Genomic DNA, 19,150 nt, shown 5'->3' with positions numbered 1-19,150 from the left:
TAGATATAGCTTAATGTCTTACAGGAAAAAGTTTACAGGTATTTCTGGAGAATTCTTTTATGACCTTATATGCCATAAATAAAGAAAAAAAGGTAAAATTAGGATTTCAAACTTAACAATGTCCTGAAATTTGTTTAGTCATTTGATATATATATAGATATATTAATCTATGCTTAATGTTTCTATTTTGCTTCCACCATACAGATTGATTAGATTTCTCTTGATTTTTTTTAAGATTTATTTATCCATATAAGAACCGGGGTACAGGCCAGATGCGTGGGAGGGTGAGAGGATTCACCAGAGACAGAGTGGGAAACAGAACAGGCATAATGATGAAATACACTGCTGAGGGGAGCAGCGGGTGAGACTGAGAGGTCTGCTTCACCATGTGGGATTCTCACCGGCCGGCCGCGATTGAACCCACGCTGCAAAGGCTGCGGACATCACAGCGCGGCTCTTAACCGCCTGCACCACCAGGGAGGCCCTCTTGATATTTTTAATACTAAGGATAAATTCCAGATCTATGAGTAACCTGATTCCAACTTTAAAATAAAATTCAATATCCAATCAAGTAAATCTTAAATATTGTATATATACTAATCCTAGTTATAGTCCATATAGCTTAGTTATCAGGTTAAACTTTCTCACTATTCCTAAATTTCTTTAAATGTATTCTTCATTCTAAAAGAAAAAGTTGAAACCAAGTTATAGAAAACTAAGCATTTTACTATCACTTGTAATGCCAAAAAACTAAAAATTAAACATTAAAGATTATCATCTAACCAAATTAAACAATTTGAATACCTATAGATACATTTCTTAATTGCTATTTATGCAGGCAGTTACCACTTCATTTTAAAATATGTACAATTAAAGATGAAAAGGGGACAATTTAAACCATTCAATAAGTATAAATATTTTATGCCCATACTTATGTCTATATTCTATTACATGTTTATATCACTATTTAAATATTATAAATATATACATTTAATCTTAAAAATACAAGCCAAACAATTTCATCTCTGACCTGCTAAACAAACATTCTGGGAGAATTTCTTATTCCTATAACATAAAGACAAAGTCACTAAATTCTTTCTTATAGCCTTGATGGAATAACTGATACCTTACTATACCCCAAAACTTTTTTTAAAATAACAAAAAAATGAAAAATATATATATATTTATATTTTCAGACATTGGAAAACAGATGGAAGTTTAATTCCTAAAAGAAGAAAAAAACAAAACAAAACAACAAGATGGGCCTCAGGATAGCCTTGTCTTGGCTGGAAACATTTGACATTTTCTGATCCATAGTGAAAGGAGAAACAACCTACACAGAGGATAGTAGTCTCACTGAATTAAGAAAAAAGAGAGGTCATGAAGGTTGGGATGTTAAAATTTTCAAGACACGCAACCTAGAGAAGAGGCAGCTATGGCAAAGGAAAACTCCAGAAATCTGTAGAGGTATACCCCCTAAAGTCTACTGATCAATACTACTGTACTTTAAAAATCAAGGTTCAGCCACTTGCTATCTAAGCAAAACAACTTAGAATATGAAGACATATGTAAAATTAAAAAAAAAATGATGAGAAAATTTGAGGAACAGTACTGATTTCAAAGAAGACTTCAGGAAATTACTGTTACTAGATGAAGGAGCTAAACACTGCAATCCCTAAAAGTGTATTCACCCAATTACAGAGCTTTAAATGGCATCAAGCAAAAACTGACAGAACATAGAGAGATTCACAAGTAAAATCCGCTATTATAGTTGGCGATGTCAACACTCTTTATTAGCATATTGTGGAATAAGTCCACAGAAAATCATTAACGATATTAAAGACTTAATAATACCAATTAACTTGATAATGACAATTATAAAACACAGCGGAACACACATTTTTCCCCCCAGTATGTATAAAACTTTCACTAAATGCTCATTAGAAAGTTCCCAGATATCTGGAAGTTAATTGGCACAGTTCCAAAAACCCAATCATTCAAAAAAAAAGACCTGGAAAATTTGAAAGTAGTTTCAATTGAATGGAAATGACAAATGTATCAAAATGTGTAGGAGGTAGCTAAAGCAGTGTTTAGAGTAAAACTCATAGCTTTAACTGCTTTGCTAAAGAAGAAAGGTCTGAAATCACAGATATAGACTTCTAGAAACCAGTAAAAGACAACCCACTTAAACCATAAGTAGGGAATATATAATAGTGATAAAAACAAAAATTAATTTAAAAAATTAAAAACAATACAGAAAATTAAGAAATAAATTCTCTTTAAAAGGTCAGTATAATTAATATACCTCCAACTAGAGTGAAAAGAGAAAATACATGTTATCAAATTATTACATGAAAGAAGAGATATTACTATAAAATCTAAACAGTATAAAATCTAAATGGTAAAAAGATAATACTGTGATGACTTTATAATAAAAATTGCAATAAATTTAGATGAAATTGACAAATTTTTTTTGAATAATTCAAATTACCAAGACCAAAACAAATAAAAACAATACTGAGCCATAAAATAAAAATTGATAAATTGGGTTCCATCAAAATTAGTAGCTTTAACTTTTCAAATGACATTATTAAGAAAAGAAATAGGCAAATGATAGAATGTAAGAAAATATTCACAATACTTAGTTCTAAAAAAGGGTTGGTATCCAGAAAATATCAAGAATTCTTACAACTTCATAATATGAAGAAAATTCAATTTCAAAATGAGCAAAAGATATGAGCATACATTTACAAATTAAAAAAGATGTGTGAGTGATCAGTAAGTAAGAAGATATTAGTCATCGGTGAAATCCAAGTTAAAACCTTATTGAGATATTATAGGCCCATTACCATGGTTCAAATGAAAAACTGACATTGCCAACTGTTCAGAAGTTTATGGAATAACTGATAGTCTCATATATTGCTGGTGGAAATATGACACAATAACTTTGGAAAATAATTTGGCAACTTCTTATAAAATTAAACGTACCATACAACTCAGCATTTCCAATCTTAGGTAGTTAAAACAGAAATGAAAATATTTGCCCACACAAAGACTTAGATGCAAATGTTCATGGCAATTTTAGATGCAAATGTTCATGGCAATTTTATTCATAATAGTAAAAAACTAGTAATAGTGAGATTTCTGTAACTCAAAGAGATAAAGTGTGATATAGATTAGATGCAATCTACTCAGCAATAAAATAGAACAAATTACTGATACAACAAAATGAATCTCAAAAACATGCTGAACAAAAGAAGCCAGACAAAAATGAATATGTATATTACTATTTTATATATATATAATATATATATATCCTGATTGTGTTTATAGGAATGTGCACATTTGTCAAAATGAACTGAACTCTATACCTCTGTACTTAAAATGGACTCACTGTGTTTAAGTTGTACATCCATAAAATTTTTTTGAAATTACATTTTTTAAGTTTGTGTAATATATAGGAAAGTGAGTATATGAAGATGTTTCAGCAATACCTGGCCAACCAAATTCATTAGTTTGGCTAGCATATCAGATTTGTGGTGTTGATGTGATGCAGGAATTTTTAAGATACACCCATTTTATAGCTATAACAGCTAACCTAAAGCAAAGCATTTTGATGAAATAATAACTCTTTGTAAGGAAAATACTGAGTTTAGAAACAAAATGCATACAAATATGTAGGTGTGCATGTATGTATGTATACATTCTGCCAACTTGCTTTTGACTATTTTATGATGGTGGATAGGCATTAACTAAATATTATACACAGAATATAATCATTTTGTTCTTCCCTCTTTTTATAGCCTTTAGTTCCATTTGCTTTCTAAAAAGGAAAAAAAAAGTCTTGCTTTTATTATTTAAAAAGCCATCATCATAGAATTTCCTAAGAGAAATATATGACATTCATGAATCCAACTATATACTTATAATCCATATTTTTGTCATGTCAATGAGTATAAACACCTGTTTATGACACAAACTAATGCTTTGTTTCCCTTTTATGGGAATATAGACATAAAACTATAATATTCATTTAAAATAAAATAAAAATGTTATCCCTCATGCTTCTCCAAATAATTATGTGGTTTAGGTACAATAACTAGCCCACTGATTGAATGATGGGAATTTAATCTAAACTAATTTCCTGAGAACATTATAGGTACTTTGAAGACATAAAATCTGCATAAATATTTCCAACACTACAATTAGGAAGAGTAAAATATGTTGTTCACATGAATCTCCTTGGGTCACAGGAATCAGATTTAACAACTATTGCTAACTCCCTCCTTAATCAGCTATTCACCTATTGAAATTAGGGTCATGTCATTTTATGTGGAAAGTTACAACCTAAACAACATCCTTATCTTACTGTGAGTTACTGTCTCTCATACAGCCCAATTGAGCATCAATAAAGATCTCCCCAATTTTCATTCCTTTAAATGGATGAAAACAAGGGCTCACCCTTTCTGAGGAACATTCTCTGACTTGGAACATCTTTGATAATCAACGACTATGGAAGCCAAGAGACATAGATAAGATGGAAAAGAAATCAAATAATTAATTTTAAATCATTTTAAATCACCTAGCCTGAATTTTCCCCAAATCTAATTTTGAAATAATAGAAAAGCTTACGAATACATGATTTGTGACATGTATTGGTTGGAAATAATTTAATTAAACACTTATAATAGTTTATTTTCTCCACACATGCTTGGTTTCAGTACCTTAAACATATGGTAAGTTAGTCTTATAAGGTCCAACACATGCCCAAAGATCAAGATCAAGATATGTGTCATGATGTGATTTTGCATACAAAGTATAACATTTTTCTAGGATTTTAAGAAAATAAATGCAAATACAAATGTAAAAAGCTAAAGAGAAGATACTTAAAATGCTGTTAAATCATAAAGATTTAGGCCAGGAAAGCACTGAGAAAGGGTAGTCCACTTACTGTCAAATGTATACAGCAGGGATTGTCTAGCAATTTATTTTTTCCATAGGTAAAAGAACAAAGATGTGTTATGTTTTTCTCTACAAAAATAAAACTATATCTTCACGCTTTAAACTAGAGTTACCTATTTCTCACGTATAATGCTGTAAAGCTCAGTTTCAATCAGTTAGAAATTTATACAAATGAACACTCTAAGGAAACTATGAGTTACTTAAAATAATTTATTATCCCTTAGCAAATCTAAAGTATTCAAAATAACCTTAAGATTTAGAATAGATTTTTAATATGGCAAGATTAGGCTTGAGCTGAGAGGAGGCAATGTCACAATGTAAAAATTAAAATTGAATTCCAGTTCAAAAAACTATTTTAATCTTCCTAAAAGATATTTTTGCCTTATGGGACTTTACCCCCAGATTACATATCTATGGTATACCCCATAACATACTTTATTATCACATAGCAAATAAAATACTTTTTCTAAATGCATGTTATCTCTAGTCATACTCCAGATCACAGGTTGATATTGTAAACCTGTTTTTTAAATTTAAAATCTATGTGAATATGGATACTCTCCCCTATACAAATTTATCATCAAGATTATAAAATTGACAATATGGCTTAACATATTTTCCCCTTGGGTCAGTGCTAAATTCTCACAACTGGTTTGGGATTATCAAAAAACTACATATTTGAGATTCTGACAAATACAATGTGACCAAATGCAGTCTTCCCCCTTAACTACATTTTTTATCCAATCCAGCACTAATGTATGCAAGCATTTTTGGGAATGTCTCTGCAATTATCCAAAGACTATACTCCGGAACTGCCAGGTACCACATGCAGATGCTGCGAGTAAAAGAGTTCATTCGCTTTCATCAAATCCCCAACCCTCTGAGACAACGACTAGAAGAATATTTTCAGCACGCATGGACTTACACCAATGGCATTGACATGAACATGGTATGTATTTCTGTCTTCCATAATGAAGCACTGCAGGCATTATAGCTACAGCCAAAATAGAAAAACCAGTCTCGCCAGCTTTGAACCCTTTGCTTTTGTTTTCTTCTCTCGGATGTTTATTTTCTCCCCTGGAGATAGTGTCTCATTCTCAATTCATGGCATTGCATGGTGCTAAATCTAGTTATACTGTGTGGCAAAGGCATTATAACATGATGCAAACTGATATAACTATGTGTAAGTACAGTTCCCACTTGTGCTTAGAGGAGACCTGGGCTTTCACCACATGGTCTAGCTGCCAGCATGCAAAAAAAATTAAAGATGCATTAAAATCTGGCAAGTAAACAGCAACAATGCTGATGTTCCCAGAGATTCAAGTTAACACTTTAAAAGAAGAAAAAAAATGATATAATGAAGATTTGAAGGCCAGGGGACTTAAATATGGCATAAGCATTTTATGGTTCCATTAATGACCATTTTTCTCTACTTTAAACAATTAACCATGTGCTGTTTTACTGTACCTGGTTTCCCCCTTTCAGAGGGGAAATGTGAATACTTTCATAACTTTTAAGCAAATTCAGCATTAATTATCACATTTCCTAACCCTTCCCCTTTTCTATCAATGCTCAATAAATCAACACAGTTAATGTTACTATGGTTCAAAGAGAATTTTTTTTATTATTAGGAGAATTAAAGACAGGTAAATTTATGGAACAAATCTAAATTCTATGGCATATCATACATCTATTTTAAAAAACAATTTAAGAATAGGGTGCTTTCCCATGTAGCTACTCCTCTACTGGGCCAGGCCCTGTTTCTAAGTGTTCCTCAGAAAATAAAGCTACTCACATTAATTACATCAACAGCACAGTACAATTTTTTTGTCATAAAATAATCTGTTCAATTTAGATTGACTTTTTTTTATTTGACCGGTAATGTTCTAACAAAAAGCAAAGGTTCAAAATTAGCAATCAAGGTGCAGAAAGCACTGAAAATGTTGCCCAATTTGAAATATATATTTATACATGGATAAGTTGATCATAGCTATGAGTGATTGATTTGACTGAGAATTAAGACATGCCATTTTAAAAGTTTTAATTTAGAGAACTATTCGATTATCACATTTTATACAGACCATAACTGAATGCATGAGTTATTTATAATTATCCCTAAGTTCCTTGTAAAAGTTCATCGATACGATAATCTTTTGCTCACAAGAAACCACCTATACTTTTTATCACTTTTATATATTCCCTTCTGTATTATTATTTAAGGAAGGTATCAGCATTCAGACACTATTGGGGACTCTAACCTGGGTTGGCTGAAGCAGTGTCAAGAACTTTTAATCAAAACACTTGTCACTCAATTTGGTTGTTCCATACTGCCAGAATATTTCAAAAACAATAGTAAAACAATTATTTATTGTACCTCCCCATTCCATATAACTCTAGTTTTGTGACCATTTTTGTGATAAGTCTATTTTGTGACAACTATTTACTTTATTGTTTAATTCTATTACCTATGGATATGGTTTATATACCACTTTGCCTATTTACAATGTACTTATGAAAGATTTATCTCTTTCCTGTCTGCTTCACACCTTAATACATGGAATCACAACACCCACCGGTAAGAACAGGAGGTATTTATATCCAATTTAATTCTCGTGTAAATTGTGGAGAACACCCTTGTTATCTGTCAGGTTTAGAACTTGTTAAATGATTTCTAGTGTTAGTTCTGATCTTTTTTGCATGATGTAGCAGAGGAAATACAAAGCAAGAAATTGGGGAAGATTACCTGGAAGAGGCCAAGCACAGAATAGAAATATTTATCTATGACTTGACCTCTAAAAATTATTATATAGTTCCCCATTCCCCACAAAAAAGTGAATTCTCTGTCCCTCCCCCCACTTTGGTAAAGGTTATGGGTATACGGTTTGCATTAGATAATTGTCATAAGAAAATGTCATTCTCTTTCATCATCCTCTATTTTCATGATGTAGATGCTTTTCTTTCCTCTCATCTGCACGCCTGTATTACATGATCCTGGAGTGTGTGAGCTCTAAACCATGTGCCACTAAGTCTTGCATGTGGTTTTGAGAGCTTGACTTTGCACGAACTTCTAGTTTGTACACAGTGTCTACATTTCTCATCTTGTGACTGCAAAGTGAGTAAAATTCAAAATGCAAGATAACTCTGAAAATGGAACAAATGGAAGAAGTTTGAACACAATATGCAAAACCAAAGTTGATTAGAGAAAAGCAACCGAACTCTTAGGCTATTGAGAGGTCAAAAAAAAAATCTAATTTTTTTTTTTCCTCCAAAGCCATATTCTGAAAATCAGTGTTTTGTAAAGTTATTGTTAATTAATTTGCAATTTAATATTAATTTAAAGTGATTTAAATTTATGTATTGTGGTACATAAAAGAATATCAAGCTGTTATATTTTACATCAACATTCCATTTTATTTCATTTAAATATAAAGTTAAATATAATTTTTCATGAACATTTCAAATGGTCACTTTTACTGTTCAGCCATGTCCAAGTGTAATACAAGGTTTCCAATGACTGTATCAATTGACCTAAAATACTTCTCATAACCTAAAATATTTGATTCCTTGATAGGTCACAAACTATAGGGAGGAACTGACCAAAAATCTGTAGCTATATTTCTTATTCCCTGCATCTTTTGCTTTTTGTGAAACTGTTATTTCCAGAATGTTTCAGCACCAAAAGCATTCTGGAAATACTTATGTACTCCCTTTCAGTTGAACCCAAGTAGTTCAGAGTACAAGAGTAAGAGGATCAGGATAACAAAGCTTGTGAAAGGAGTTCTTTTGCATCTGATGTCAGGCTTAGGAATAATAAATATATCAAAAATGTCTATAGATCAATTCTGGAAACTTGTTCTCCAGAACCTTGACTAATTAGGAGGGAGGAGATATTTTCTTAGATTAAGACTGAAGGCATCTCAAGGAATTTTCCCAAATCAAAGTCTTCTCACCTAATCTGAAACTTTGATATTATCCAATTGATTTGAGTTACATTGCTAAGGACTGAAAATCATCTTCCATGTCAGTGTAGAATCAGATTTCCTCACATCACACATAAAAGCTTGTCTTCACTGAAAATTTATACAATGAATAAGGGCCCTGAGGCATCATTTTGCATGGAAATAAGCCATTTTTAGCAGAAGTTGCTCCACCATTTCAAATTATGTTGGCATGGAAGAAAAACCCTAGTAAACATTTAATTAAGAATTTTATTCCTTACCTAAAAATGCCCTCCTCAGATATACATGAATAGTAGAAATAAATATGAAAAAAGAATTCAGAAGAACCAAGCATTCACTCTTAAATTTCCACCAAACTTGGACAAGTCACTTAGCTTCTCTGCAATTTCATTAAACTTGTTTTCAAATATTTTTAAAATATCTGAACTCAAATATGCCAAATGTGTAAAACAATTGTTATGGGAAAATTTTCTGCTTGATGATGGAGATGCTAACTTAGCTGCTGCCTACTCTTGCTCCCTCATATGGCACTGATTGTCCTTTATGGTATATCTGCCTCTACATAATGCATTACTCAAAACCACTAGGTAGGTGAGTGGTAGCATTGTTTGTTAGAGGAAGAGAACTAAAAAGGACCATTTCAAGTAAAGACAAAGACAAAAGTAGAAGCAAATATGAGGAAGCTCATAGGGAAAAATTAAGGGATTTAATCCAGAAACAACTTTATTTAATTCATCTTAGGCAGACTAGGGAACGATCAAGTCTATTTTGGGGAATATTAATGGAAAAAAATTAAGAGACAGGGCCTCCCCTGGTGGTGCAGGCAGTTGAGCGCAGCTCTGTGAAGATGTCCACAGCCTCTGCAGCGTGGGTTCGATGCCCGTCGGCCAGTGAGATACCCACATGGCGCAGCAGACCTATCCTGTCTCACCCACTGCTCCCTTCAGCAGTGTATTTCAGTCAGTCCGCCTGTTCTGTTCCCCATCCTGTCTCTGGTGAATCCTCTCACTCTCCCGCACATCTGGCCCATACCCCAGTTCTTGTATGCATGAATAAATAAATCTTTAAAAAAAATTAAGAGACAGAGAAAAGAGTTGGAATAAGGACATAGGAAGGGGAATAGCTACCTCACCAGGATAGTAGACAAGTCTTCCTTAAAGACAGGAAATATAAAAGAAAGGGTAAAAAATGGTTTTGAGGAGTACAGGAAGAAACTTAGAGGCACTTATACAAGCAGCTGGCACCATGCTGCTTCTGTGCAAAGTCAGTTCAGCAACAGTGGAATCTGATCTTTAGCAGCTCCTGAGCCAGAGCAATGATGGCATCATGATCTGGGGCTTTAGACATTAAAAATGGTCATTGTAGCAACACACCATATTGAGGCAAGGAACACATTGCAGTGCTTCAATTTCTCTGCTTATTAATAATGTTTTTCTTACAGTAGTAGGAAAGTGGAAATGATGTCTTAAGTTGTTTTTAAACTCTTTGAAATAATGGTACCATTAAAAAAGGACTCTAGAGTGCGATTTCTTATGCTGAAAGTATAATGTGTTTCAAAGTACTTTTTTTGAAATGGTAGGCTCACAGGAATAGTTCAAATTCCATTCATTTTAAGATCTCTTAATATTCAGCATGGGCTTATCCAACAATAAAAGTTCTACAAATTGCCAAGGTTCAATTTTAAAATGTTCTTTGGAAATATCTTTAATTCCCCTTTAATTCAAATATCAGTGTAATTTGTCATCTATCAAACTTAATGGAATTAAATTATACACAATTTCTCCCAAAATAAAAGTCCAATGTTTTTCTCAATGGGAGAATCACCTGAGACATTCCCAGTGGCCTGGGAATTTATACTGGCAGTAAATATGTAAATATTCCACCCAGTATGTCAATTTTTTTTTTAATTTATTTATTTATTCATACAAACACTGGGTACAGTCAGAAGAGCGGGAGTGTGAGAGAATTCACCAGAGCCAGGCAGGGAGCAGAGCAGGCAGAAGGACCGAAGTACACTGCTGAGGGGAGCAGCGGGCGGCAGGAGAGGTCTGTGCGCCATGCGGGACCCTCCTCCGGTGGTCGGGGAGCAGCCAGGGATCGAACCCGCGCTGCGGAGGCTGCAGGCAGCTTCGCAACCCAGCACTCAACCTCTGTGGCACCAGGGAGGCCCTGTCAAATTTTTTTAAGAGTGAAAATAACCACAGAGAATTCATTCAACCCAAGTGATCGCATAGTCTTAAGGCAGTAGTACTTAAGATATTTACATATATCTTAATTGTTTTTCTTTCTTTTGTCATATTGCTTTCCATGGGGATGAGTATGAATGGCAAAAACAAATTCATACCACTTTCATGCCAGATATTACTAAAGAGCTCTTTTGGTTTCCATTTTAGGTTCTATTAGTCAGATGGGTCACCACTAGAGGAATCTACCTCTATTAGGGACCATCTGATAAGAATCTTTTGTATTCAGAGTCCAGCACCTCAAATGAGTCATTTTTATATATGCTATAGTTAAGTTTTCTCATTAGACTGATAATCCTCTTAGATCAGTAAGCTGTACAACACAGCGCTACAACACATCAATGGTTAAAACAGGTTCCATAGTAAAAAGATAAGTTAAAGGCTCACTCTGTGTAGGTTTTAACTGTTATATTTGAATCACAGAAGTCACTGTCCAGCCATCTTCTAATCCTGTTCTGTGAATCAAGAGTTTATGAATGGATACTAGGAAGATGGGGCCCTGATGGTGCTTTCCAAATGGGGACATTAACCCAGAGTCTAATATTATCTGCTTTATTCATAAACTGTGCCTAATATCTAGCAATAGCAAACACTGGCACTGAGGCCAGAGCACTATCCTGAAGCAAGTTTGGTTAATCAAGATGTCTCTCCTATGAACTACCTGTTCAGGGTATTTTTGTAATTTTGGAGTTAGCTTTTTCTTATCATTTTATAAGAATTCTTTAAACTATAGACACTGGTGCTTTATCTGTCATCTCTATTGCAATTTGTTCCTAATATTTTTTCCATATGCTCATTTGTTTTAGGTATACTTTGGATTTAAAATGTCTTTTTTCTTTTTTAATATGATCCAATTCATCAACTTTCCTCATATAATGCAGAGATTCTGTCCAATTTTTTAGAGATTCTACTAAACTTATAGATTCTATAAGTGGTTTCCTAAATTTTCTTTAAGTTTTATTATATGATTGGAAAGAAAAATCTCTAACCTGTTTGAAATGTAGTTTGTGAATTATTTTCTTCACATGAATAGAAGGCAGTACTGGTAGAATTTATAGATCATTATTTTTCTAATGATTTAAATACCACCTCATTCATAACTTAAATATTCAGATTGAGATATATATTGATACTTTCAAATTAGCTGTTTGTCCATTCCTATGGCAATCTAATAATAATATTTTTCATATAAAAGGTTACTGTTTTTATTCAATTACAAAATATCAGAAAACCCTAAATCCAGGTTGCTAAATCAGGTTCACAGGAATAAGAAATTGTAATCAGTATCAAAATTTGCTAATAATTTCAAGGACATATGTAATCACAAGTCATAAATAAAGGTTAGAGATCTAGCTCTATCCTTGCTATATAAGTGCTCTGGCTCAGATTTAACATAGGCATTCCCTAAACAGTGTCTGTGATAACATAACACTTAAGCAAAATAAAATCTTTGATCATTAAACATCTATATTTTATACTCCAGAAATTATGTAGTTTACAAGACACTTTTCCATTAAATCATGTCCTGTAAATTTATTGATGAAAAGTTTTTTTACCATAAAAAATTTAGACTAGATACATCCTGATAAAAAAACACTCCAGAGATGGGAACTACCCCATGCCCTTGGTGTGTTTTCCAGGAAAAGAACAGTAATGTTTGTCATTAGGTAGTCACTTTTCTTTCCAGAGTGTTGCTCAGAAGAGACAGAAAATGGATTTGTGGTCCTGCTACAAACCTTTTATTAGATATAAACTCTGTATTAGTTTTTACATAATTTTAGAATTTTAATATTGAGTTCTCATCCTTGCTGCACATGCAAATTGTCTAAAATATAACAAATTTCATTGCCTGTTGTAGATACTCTACATAATTCAGAATTATTTATAGTGAAGTTTGAGCATCAGTATTTTATTTTTTCCCTAATACTCTTTTTTTTTTACTTTTTTTACACCACTTTTACATCATTTTTTTACATCATTTTTCATTTTTGTACAATATATGCATTTTAATCTTGGTTATAGTTCATGTAAAATTCCTACCATCCTTGTGAGCATCAGTATTTATATATGTATTCTCATATGTAGCTAGGATTGAAAACTATTGATTTAGATCTCAAAAAATAAATTTTCCATTAATAAGATTTTATTGCTTTCTTCTTAGAAATTCTTACCTTTGTTATTGATTTATTTCTAAATATTATATGGAACTAGTCTAACAAATGAAATGTAGATTAAAAAAAGAGTGAAATTATAGATAGAAGTGCAATGTATTTTTTTTTTTCATTTTGTACCAGTTAAGAGCATCTGTGGGCTTCCTGGTGGCGCAGGCGGTTGAGTGCCACACTGTGAAGCTGTCTGCAGCCTCGGCAGCGCGGGTTCGATCCCGGCCAGCCGGGCGAGAATCCCACATGGCAGAGCAGACCTCTCCTGTCTCACCCACTGCTCCCCTCAGCAGTGTATTTCAGTCAGTCTGCCTGTTCTGTTCCCCATTCTGTCTCTGGTGAATCCTCTCACCCTCCCACACATCTGGCCTGTACCCCGGTTCTTGTATAAATAAATAAATCTTTAAAAAAAAAAAAAAGAGTATTTGTAGCCCAGACAGATGAGTGCTAGACAATAATCCAATTGTTTTCCAGTTAATAGTTAAAAAGAATGAAATTATTAACCTTTCCTTATAGCCACCTTAACAAATTATTTTCTTATTCGGAGTTTTTTCAGTTTGGTTTAGAGTTTAGTTTAGTTTGGGAGGGAGGATATTTCTCTTAAGAATTCACTTTTGTATGTTTTCGGTATACAACTATATCAATAGCAAAAAGAGATGAATTCCTTTTCTTTTTTAAAAAAATAGGTATCATCTATTTTAGTTCACTAGATTCTTAAAAACAATTTGAAGTAGAAATAGATGAATTTAATGAAATTAACTTCACCATTAAGATTAATACTTTTAAAATGTCCTTGCATTCCTGAAGTAAATTCTACTTGGACATAGATATTTTTTGTAGATTATTGATTTTATTAAGTAATAAATTATTTAGAACTTTGCATCTTTTTTATAATGATATTGATCTAACATTAGAGAGGTATCATCTCTAAAACCATATTGTTCTTGTGGTTTTCATAGTAGGTCTTTGACTCCATTTCAGTTTACCATGATAAATTATTTATTTTTATTTTCCTTGGTCAATATTGGCAAGAATTCACCATTTCATCTAGATTCTCAAAATAGTTATAAAATTTCATGTTGGATTCTCTTTTAACTCAGTCTTTTCTGTATCAGCAAATACATCTGCTTTCTTATTCCAAAATCTGCATATTTTTTGTTCTTTCTTCTTTTGTTCAGCAGGTCTTTCAAAGATTTATGTAGATTGGATTTTTTTCAAAGAGCTAACCTTTGGATTAATTTATTCTTGCTGTTTTTCATTTCAACAGTTGCCTTCATTAATTCCCAATTTTTTATTTCTTTGGACCATCCTATTATTCTCTTTTTTCCCCAAGATTTATTTATTTATGCATGCGAGAGCTGGGGTACAGGCCAGAGATGCCGGGGGTGAAAAGATTCACCAGAGACAGAGTGGGGAACAGAATAGGCAGACTGACCAAAGTACACTGCTGAGGGGAGCAGCGGGCGAGTCAGGAGAGGTCTGCTGCTCCATGTGTGCTGCTTCCTGGCCAGCTGGGGATTAAACTAGGGTTGTGCTGCAGAGGCTGCAGACCACTTCATAGTGCGGGATGCCCCATCCTACTATTCTTAACATTTGTATTAAAATCTTTTATTGTTTGAGACTTTCTTTTTAATAATGAGGGCTATATATTTCCCTTTGAATATAAGTTTTTGTGTTTGTGTGGTTCCATAGGTTTTAACATGAAATGTTCTCCTTTTGTTACTTTCTAAATTATTTCTTCTTTGCACCAAAAGTTATCATACAGTGTGTTTCTTAATTCCCATGTATTTCTATTTTTTGTCACTTTTGAATATTTTTACAGTTTTAAAGTTAATGAACTATATAACTTTTCCACTTTTATATATCTTTAAGAGCCCACACGTAATGCAAAACTAACCAATGCTTGTATTGTTAAAAAATGACTCATTTTACAAAGTTTTTCCAAAGCATGTACCTTCATTGTCATAGGAAGGAGGAACCCTGCTGTCTTTTGTTATACATTCTTCTATGTGCTATCTGTTTGAATTATGTAATTCCACTAATAACTATAGCCAGTACAAACAGGTATCAGAGTCTATAAAACTAGTTTGTCATTCAGTTGGTGGAGGTAGAAATGTGCTGGAAGATAATAGTATCTGGAGCATTCAGAGTGCTAGGTAATAAAAGTCAATATATTTACAGAAAGGGAGACAGATAGGTGTAGGAATAAAACTTCTACTTTAGAGTGCATACAATTTAGCAAAAAGTTAAGTAGTTGGTGATATGGCCATGCTTTTCTCTGGAAAACAATTGGGTTATTGTATAACATTCATCTGTCTGGGCTACAAATACTTTTAACTGTACAAAATGAAAAATATTACATTGCACTTCTATCTTTTGTTATTTTTTGGTAAAACCAATAAATGAAATGAATGGGAAGCATGTTCTATCTCACCATACTGAAAGCAACTTTAGAAATCCAATTTGGAGAAGTTATTGCAAGTCACAGTAGTCTAAGGTATAAGGTACTAAGTTTAGAGTCAGTTTCTCCACAAGTAAAGTGCTTTAAATGTATTTATAGTTCAGTTTTCACATATGTTAAATGGGATAATTGCCTCTCTCTTATCCTTATGCAAAGCTGATAGATTAGTAAAAAAAAATTTTTGATCTAAAATATTATACAGGAGAAATACTTTTAAAGCCATAAAGTTTGAATCAAATTTAAGATGACATTATAAATATGATGATATTTAAATCATTCTTTTCATTATCTGGCAGATTGCATTTCCTTTTTCCTTATTTTTTCAGCAAGTTTAGGTCATTTGCAATCAATCTATTTGGAAAGAAGTATTTGCAAAGCCTCGAACCCAATATGTTTATACCCCATGTATCCATTCATTCATTCCCTCTCTCAAGAAATTGGTGGTGTTGAGGTCTTGAAATCGGCTCTTACAATACAGACCCCTTCTGTGGCCTTTAGAATCTTTAAGAGTTTCCAGGGTATTCCACTATTCATCATTCATAAACCAAAATCAAGAGAAAAGCTTTGGTGGGGAGAAATCAGTTTTAATCAGGAGCCAGCAACCTACAGAAATGGTGAACTATTGTCCCAAAGGCCATCTCCCTGAATTGGAGAGAAGCAAGGATTTATATGAGGGATGACTAAGGAAAAGGAGTGGCTAAAGGGTCTCCCCCAGCAGAATTTCAGAGAAATAGCAGACTTCCAGAAACTGCATTTACACCCTTTTACTTCCAAATTTGGTCTTGACAACACTTGTCATAGAACTGATGAGTGCATTTTTACTATGATAATGAGTTTGTAGCTTAATCCTTATCTTACTTCTACCTCCATTTTGTCCTCAGCGAAAGGTTTCTCCTGGATTTCTGACTTTGTCTGCAAGAAAACATAAACAGGAGAAGAGCAAGGACAAACAGGGCAAGGATGAGGAACTTATGACAACCAGGCCAGTGACAAATGACAAAGCAATTTGAGCTTCAGACCAGTATATTTGTATGTTTAAAACTACTAAAAGAATCCAGATATCTAGATCAGTGGTTAAATATAAAGTATTAAATATGTAATCACCAAGAACACTTGAAAAATATGTATTTCCTATTCCTTAAAGATAAACCATAATCATAGAAATAGTATTGTCTGGGATGACACAAAATTAAAAAATCCATTAAGAAAGGACATTAACTTCTTGAAACAACAAAAAGCAAGGTTCAGTATCTCATACATGCTGCAAACATCAAAACCTCAAATGCTTACATGGCAAACAACACTGTGATTCAGAAAATGTTATGTGATCGAAGTTTATACTCTATGGCAGAGACTTTAGGTTTAATCTATTACTTGCATAATCTATTTGACAGTCATGTTTGTGGTTTAGTGCATTAAGGAAAGTATTAATTTGTGTTTTGATTAGTTCTAATTTGTCAAGATGTAAGTGTATTTAACGACCCACAGAATTTCCCCCCAAAATTTCCTAATGTGAGTTATTACCTGATTTTTTCCTATGATTAATTTGCTATTTGGGGAAACCATTTGCTACACTCAGATTGTCAATACAAATGTGCCTTTTTCAGCCTGGTATTAGTACTGTCCCCCTCTATAGTTATTCTAAGTGAAAGAAATGTTTCTTCTAAGTGAAAGAAATATTTCAAACCTTCATTACAACATAGATTTCCACTACTCTCCAATACTCTCTGATAGGAGATAGTAAAGAATACATTTTTAATTCATTTTGAAAGGGAATGCAAGGGCTTAAAACACTATCAAAGTAAACTAGAGAGAGTCTTTGTGAAAATTCCCAGTAAAACCTCAAGAACATACTCACCATAAGAGAGTGCATTGCTGTCCAGCCTAAGAAGCAGTTAATATTGAATCTGGTGTCTTAAATTCAAGGAAGGAATGACACAGTCTGTTGTCAATATATTGTGAGTATTGAACTTCATTTGGAAGTCCTTATCTACCAGCAATCAAGTAAAAGTTGAATAAGGAAATAAATCTTTACTGCTACCTTCACTTTTTTTTGACCAGTTGGGTCAGGAACATGGAGACTATCTCTTAGAAACAAAGAGAAGCCTTAAACTGTTGATTGACAAAGAGAATCATGGATATAGCATTACTGTTTCACTTTCCCACCCAGGGGTTATTTAGTTACTGTGAAAAGACAAAATAATGTTGAAGGTGTGTGATAAAAGAACTATTCCTAGACCAAAATTCAGTCTAAAATATACCCTTCCTTGATAGGTGATATAATAATGTCATATTAAAAAAAAATTCCTCACTAATTAGGATGTGCCTCTACTTAGCCTCTGCTCACTGTAGCCCAGGACACATTTCCCTGGTTTTGATTTATCATAGACCTCGGTCACACTTTATTTTTCATTAAGCCTCAATACATAAAAAGGTGTATTTTAATATAATTGTTTAATCAGCATAAATAAAAGCTTACATTTTAACAGTGACCTAAAAATTAATGAGACTAATGTCATTTTGATAAGGACACATGTCAAACCAGAAGTTACATACTTATATTAGCTTCTAGAGCCATTCACTTTCAAACTATGTACTCCTTTCTCATATAGAGAAAATTTCATTTCACACAGCACAAAATTGCAAATTAACAATATTGCTGTATTTATGCCACTAGGTGTGTGACAGCATATATACTTTTGAGAGAAGTTTAACATAGAGTTGAATACTTCTGAATTAATGCCTAGTCACGCTTGATAGATGCAGACCAAGGAAGAAGCATTTTCATTTTTTCTCTCTGTGATTTCTTCAGAGTTTTCCTTTGTTTTAACAATGCATCTTGTTTTGTGGTTGTTAGGTTGTTCTTGTTTGAATATCTTTAAACTTTGGTCCCATAGCATTAACTATGGAGTGACATCTAACAATTAGAGAAAGCATTTCATTCTCACTCAAAGAAAAAATGTGTCATTTGTCATACATAAATTGAGTTTCAAAGAATTTCATATACATATATTAAAGTAAAAGGAAGTTAATCTTACATTTATAAATATTCAAGTGGCTTTAAATCATAATGAAAAAATGGAATTTTTATCAACCTTGATGTTTTCTGAAATTTTCAAAAATTTAAAAATCTCCCTCCATACCAGCCAATATTAAAAAAGTAAATTAGAGCTTTTCACTCATCTAAACTATTACCTCCAAAGGTTTATGTGAACAATTATTAGTGTTATAAATTTACATTATAAATGTCCAAATTTGTCATGAAAAGCAAAGTATGAGAAAATCTGGTAATACTCGCATATATATATATATATATATACATAGACATAAATATATATATATATATATATATATATAGAGAGA

The 19,150-nt window shown here is 32.8% G+C and overlaps 1 protein-coding gene across 3 annotated transcripts in view; it reads left to right on the top strand.

The window, feature by feature from the left end:
• Nucleotides 1–19,150, top strand: part of KCNH7 (potassium voltage-gated channel subfamily H member 7) — a gene marked incomplete at both ends in the record, with an annotated part of 403,917 nt that overhangs the window by 351,870 nt on the left and 32,897 nt on the right. For 2 of the 3 annotated variants that reach the window (XM_084235091.1, XM_084235090.1), the window contains one exon: nucleotides 5,712–5,911. In XM_084235091.1, the coding sequence (XP_084091217.1) occupies nucleotides 5,712–5,911 (200 nt within the window). Of the gene's footprint in view, nucleotides 1–5,711; nucleotides 6,108–19,150 lie in introns of those variants that run through there. The other variant, XM_084235092.1, reaches the window with a different exon arrangement.

The sequence above is a fragment of the Talpa europaea genome, assembly GCF_964194135.1.
Source record: "Talpa europaea genome assembly, chromosome: 1".
Taxonomy (NCBI): domain Eukaryota; kingdom Metazoa; phylum Chordata; class Mammalia; order Eulipotyphla; family Talpidae; genus Talpa; species Talpa europaea.
Note: the sequence above shows the minus strand (reverse complement) of the source record. Positions and strands in the feature narration are given on the sequence as shown.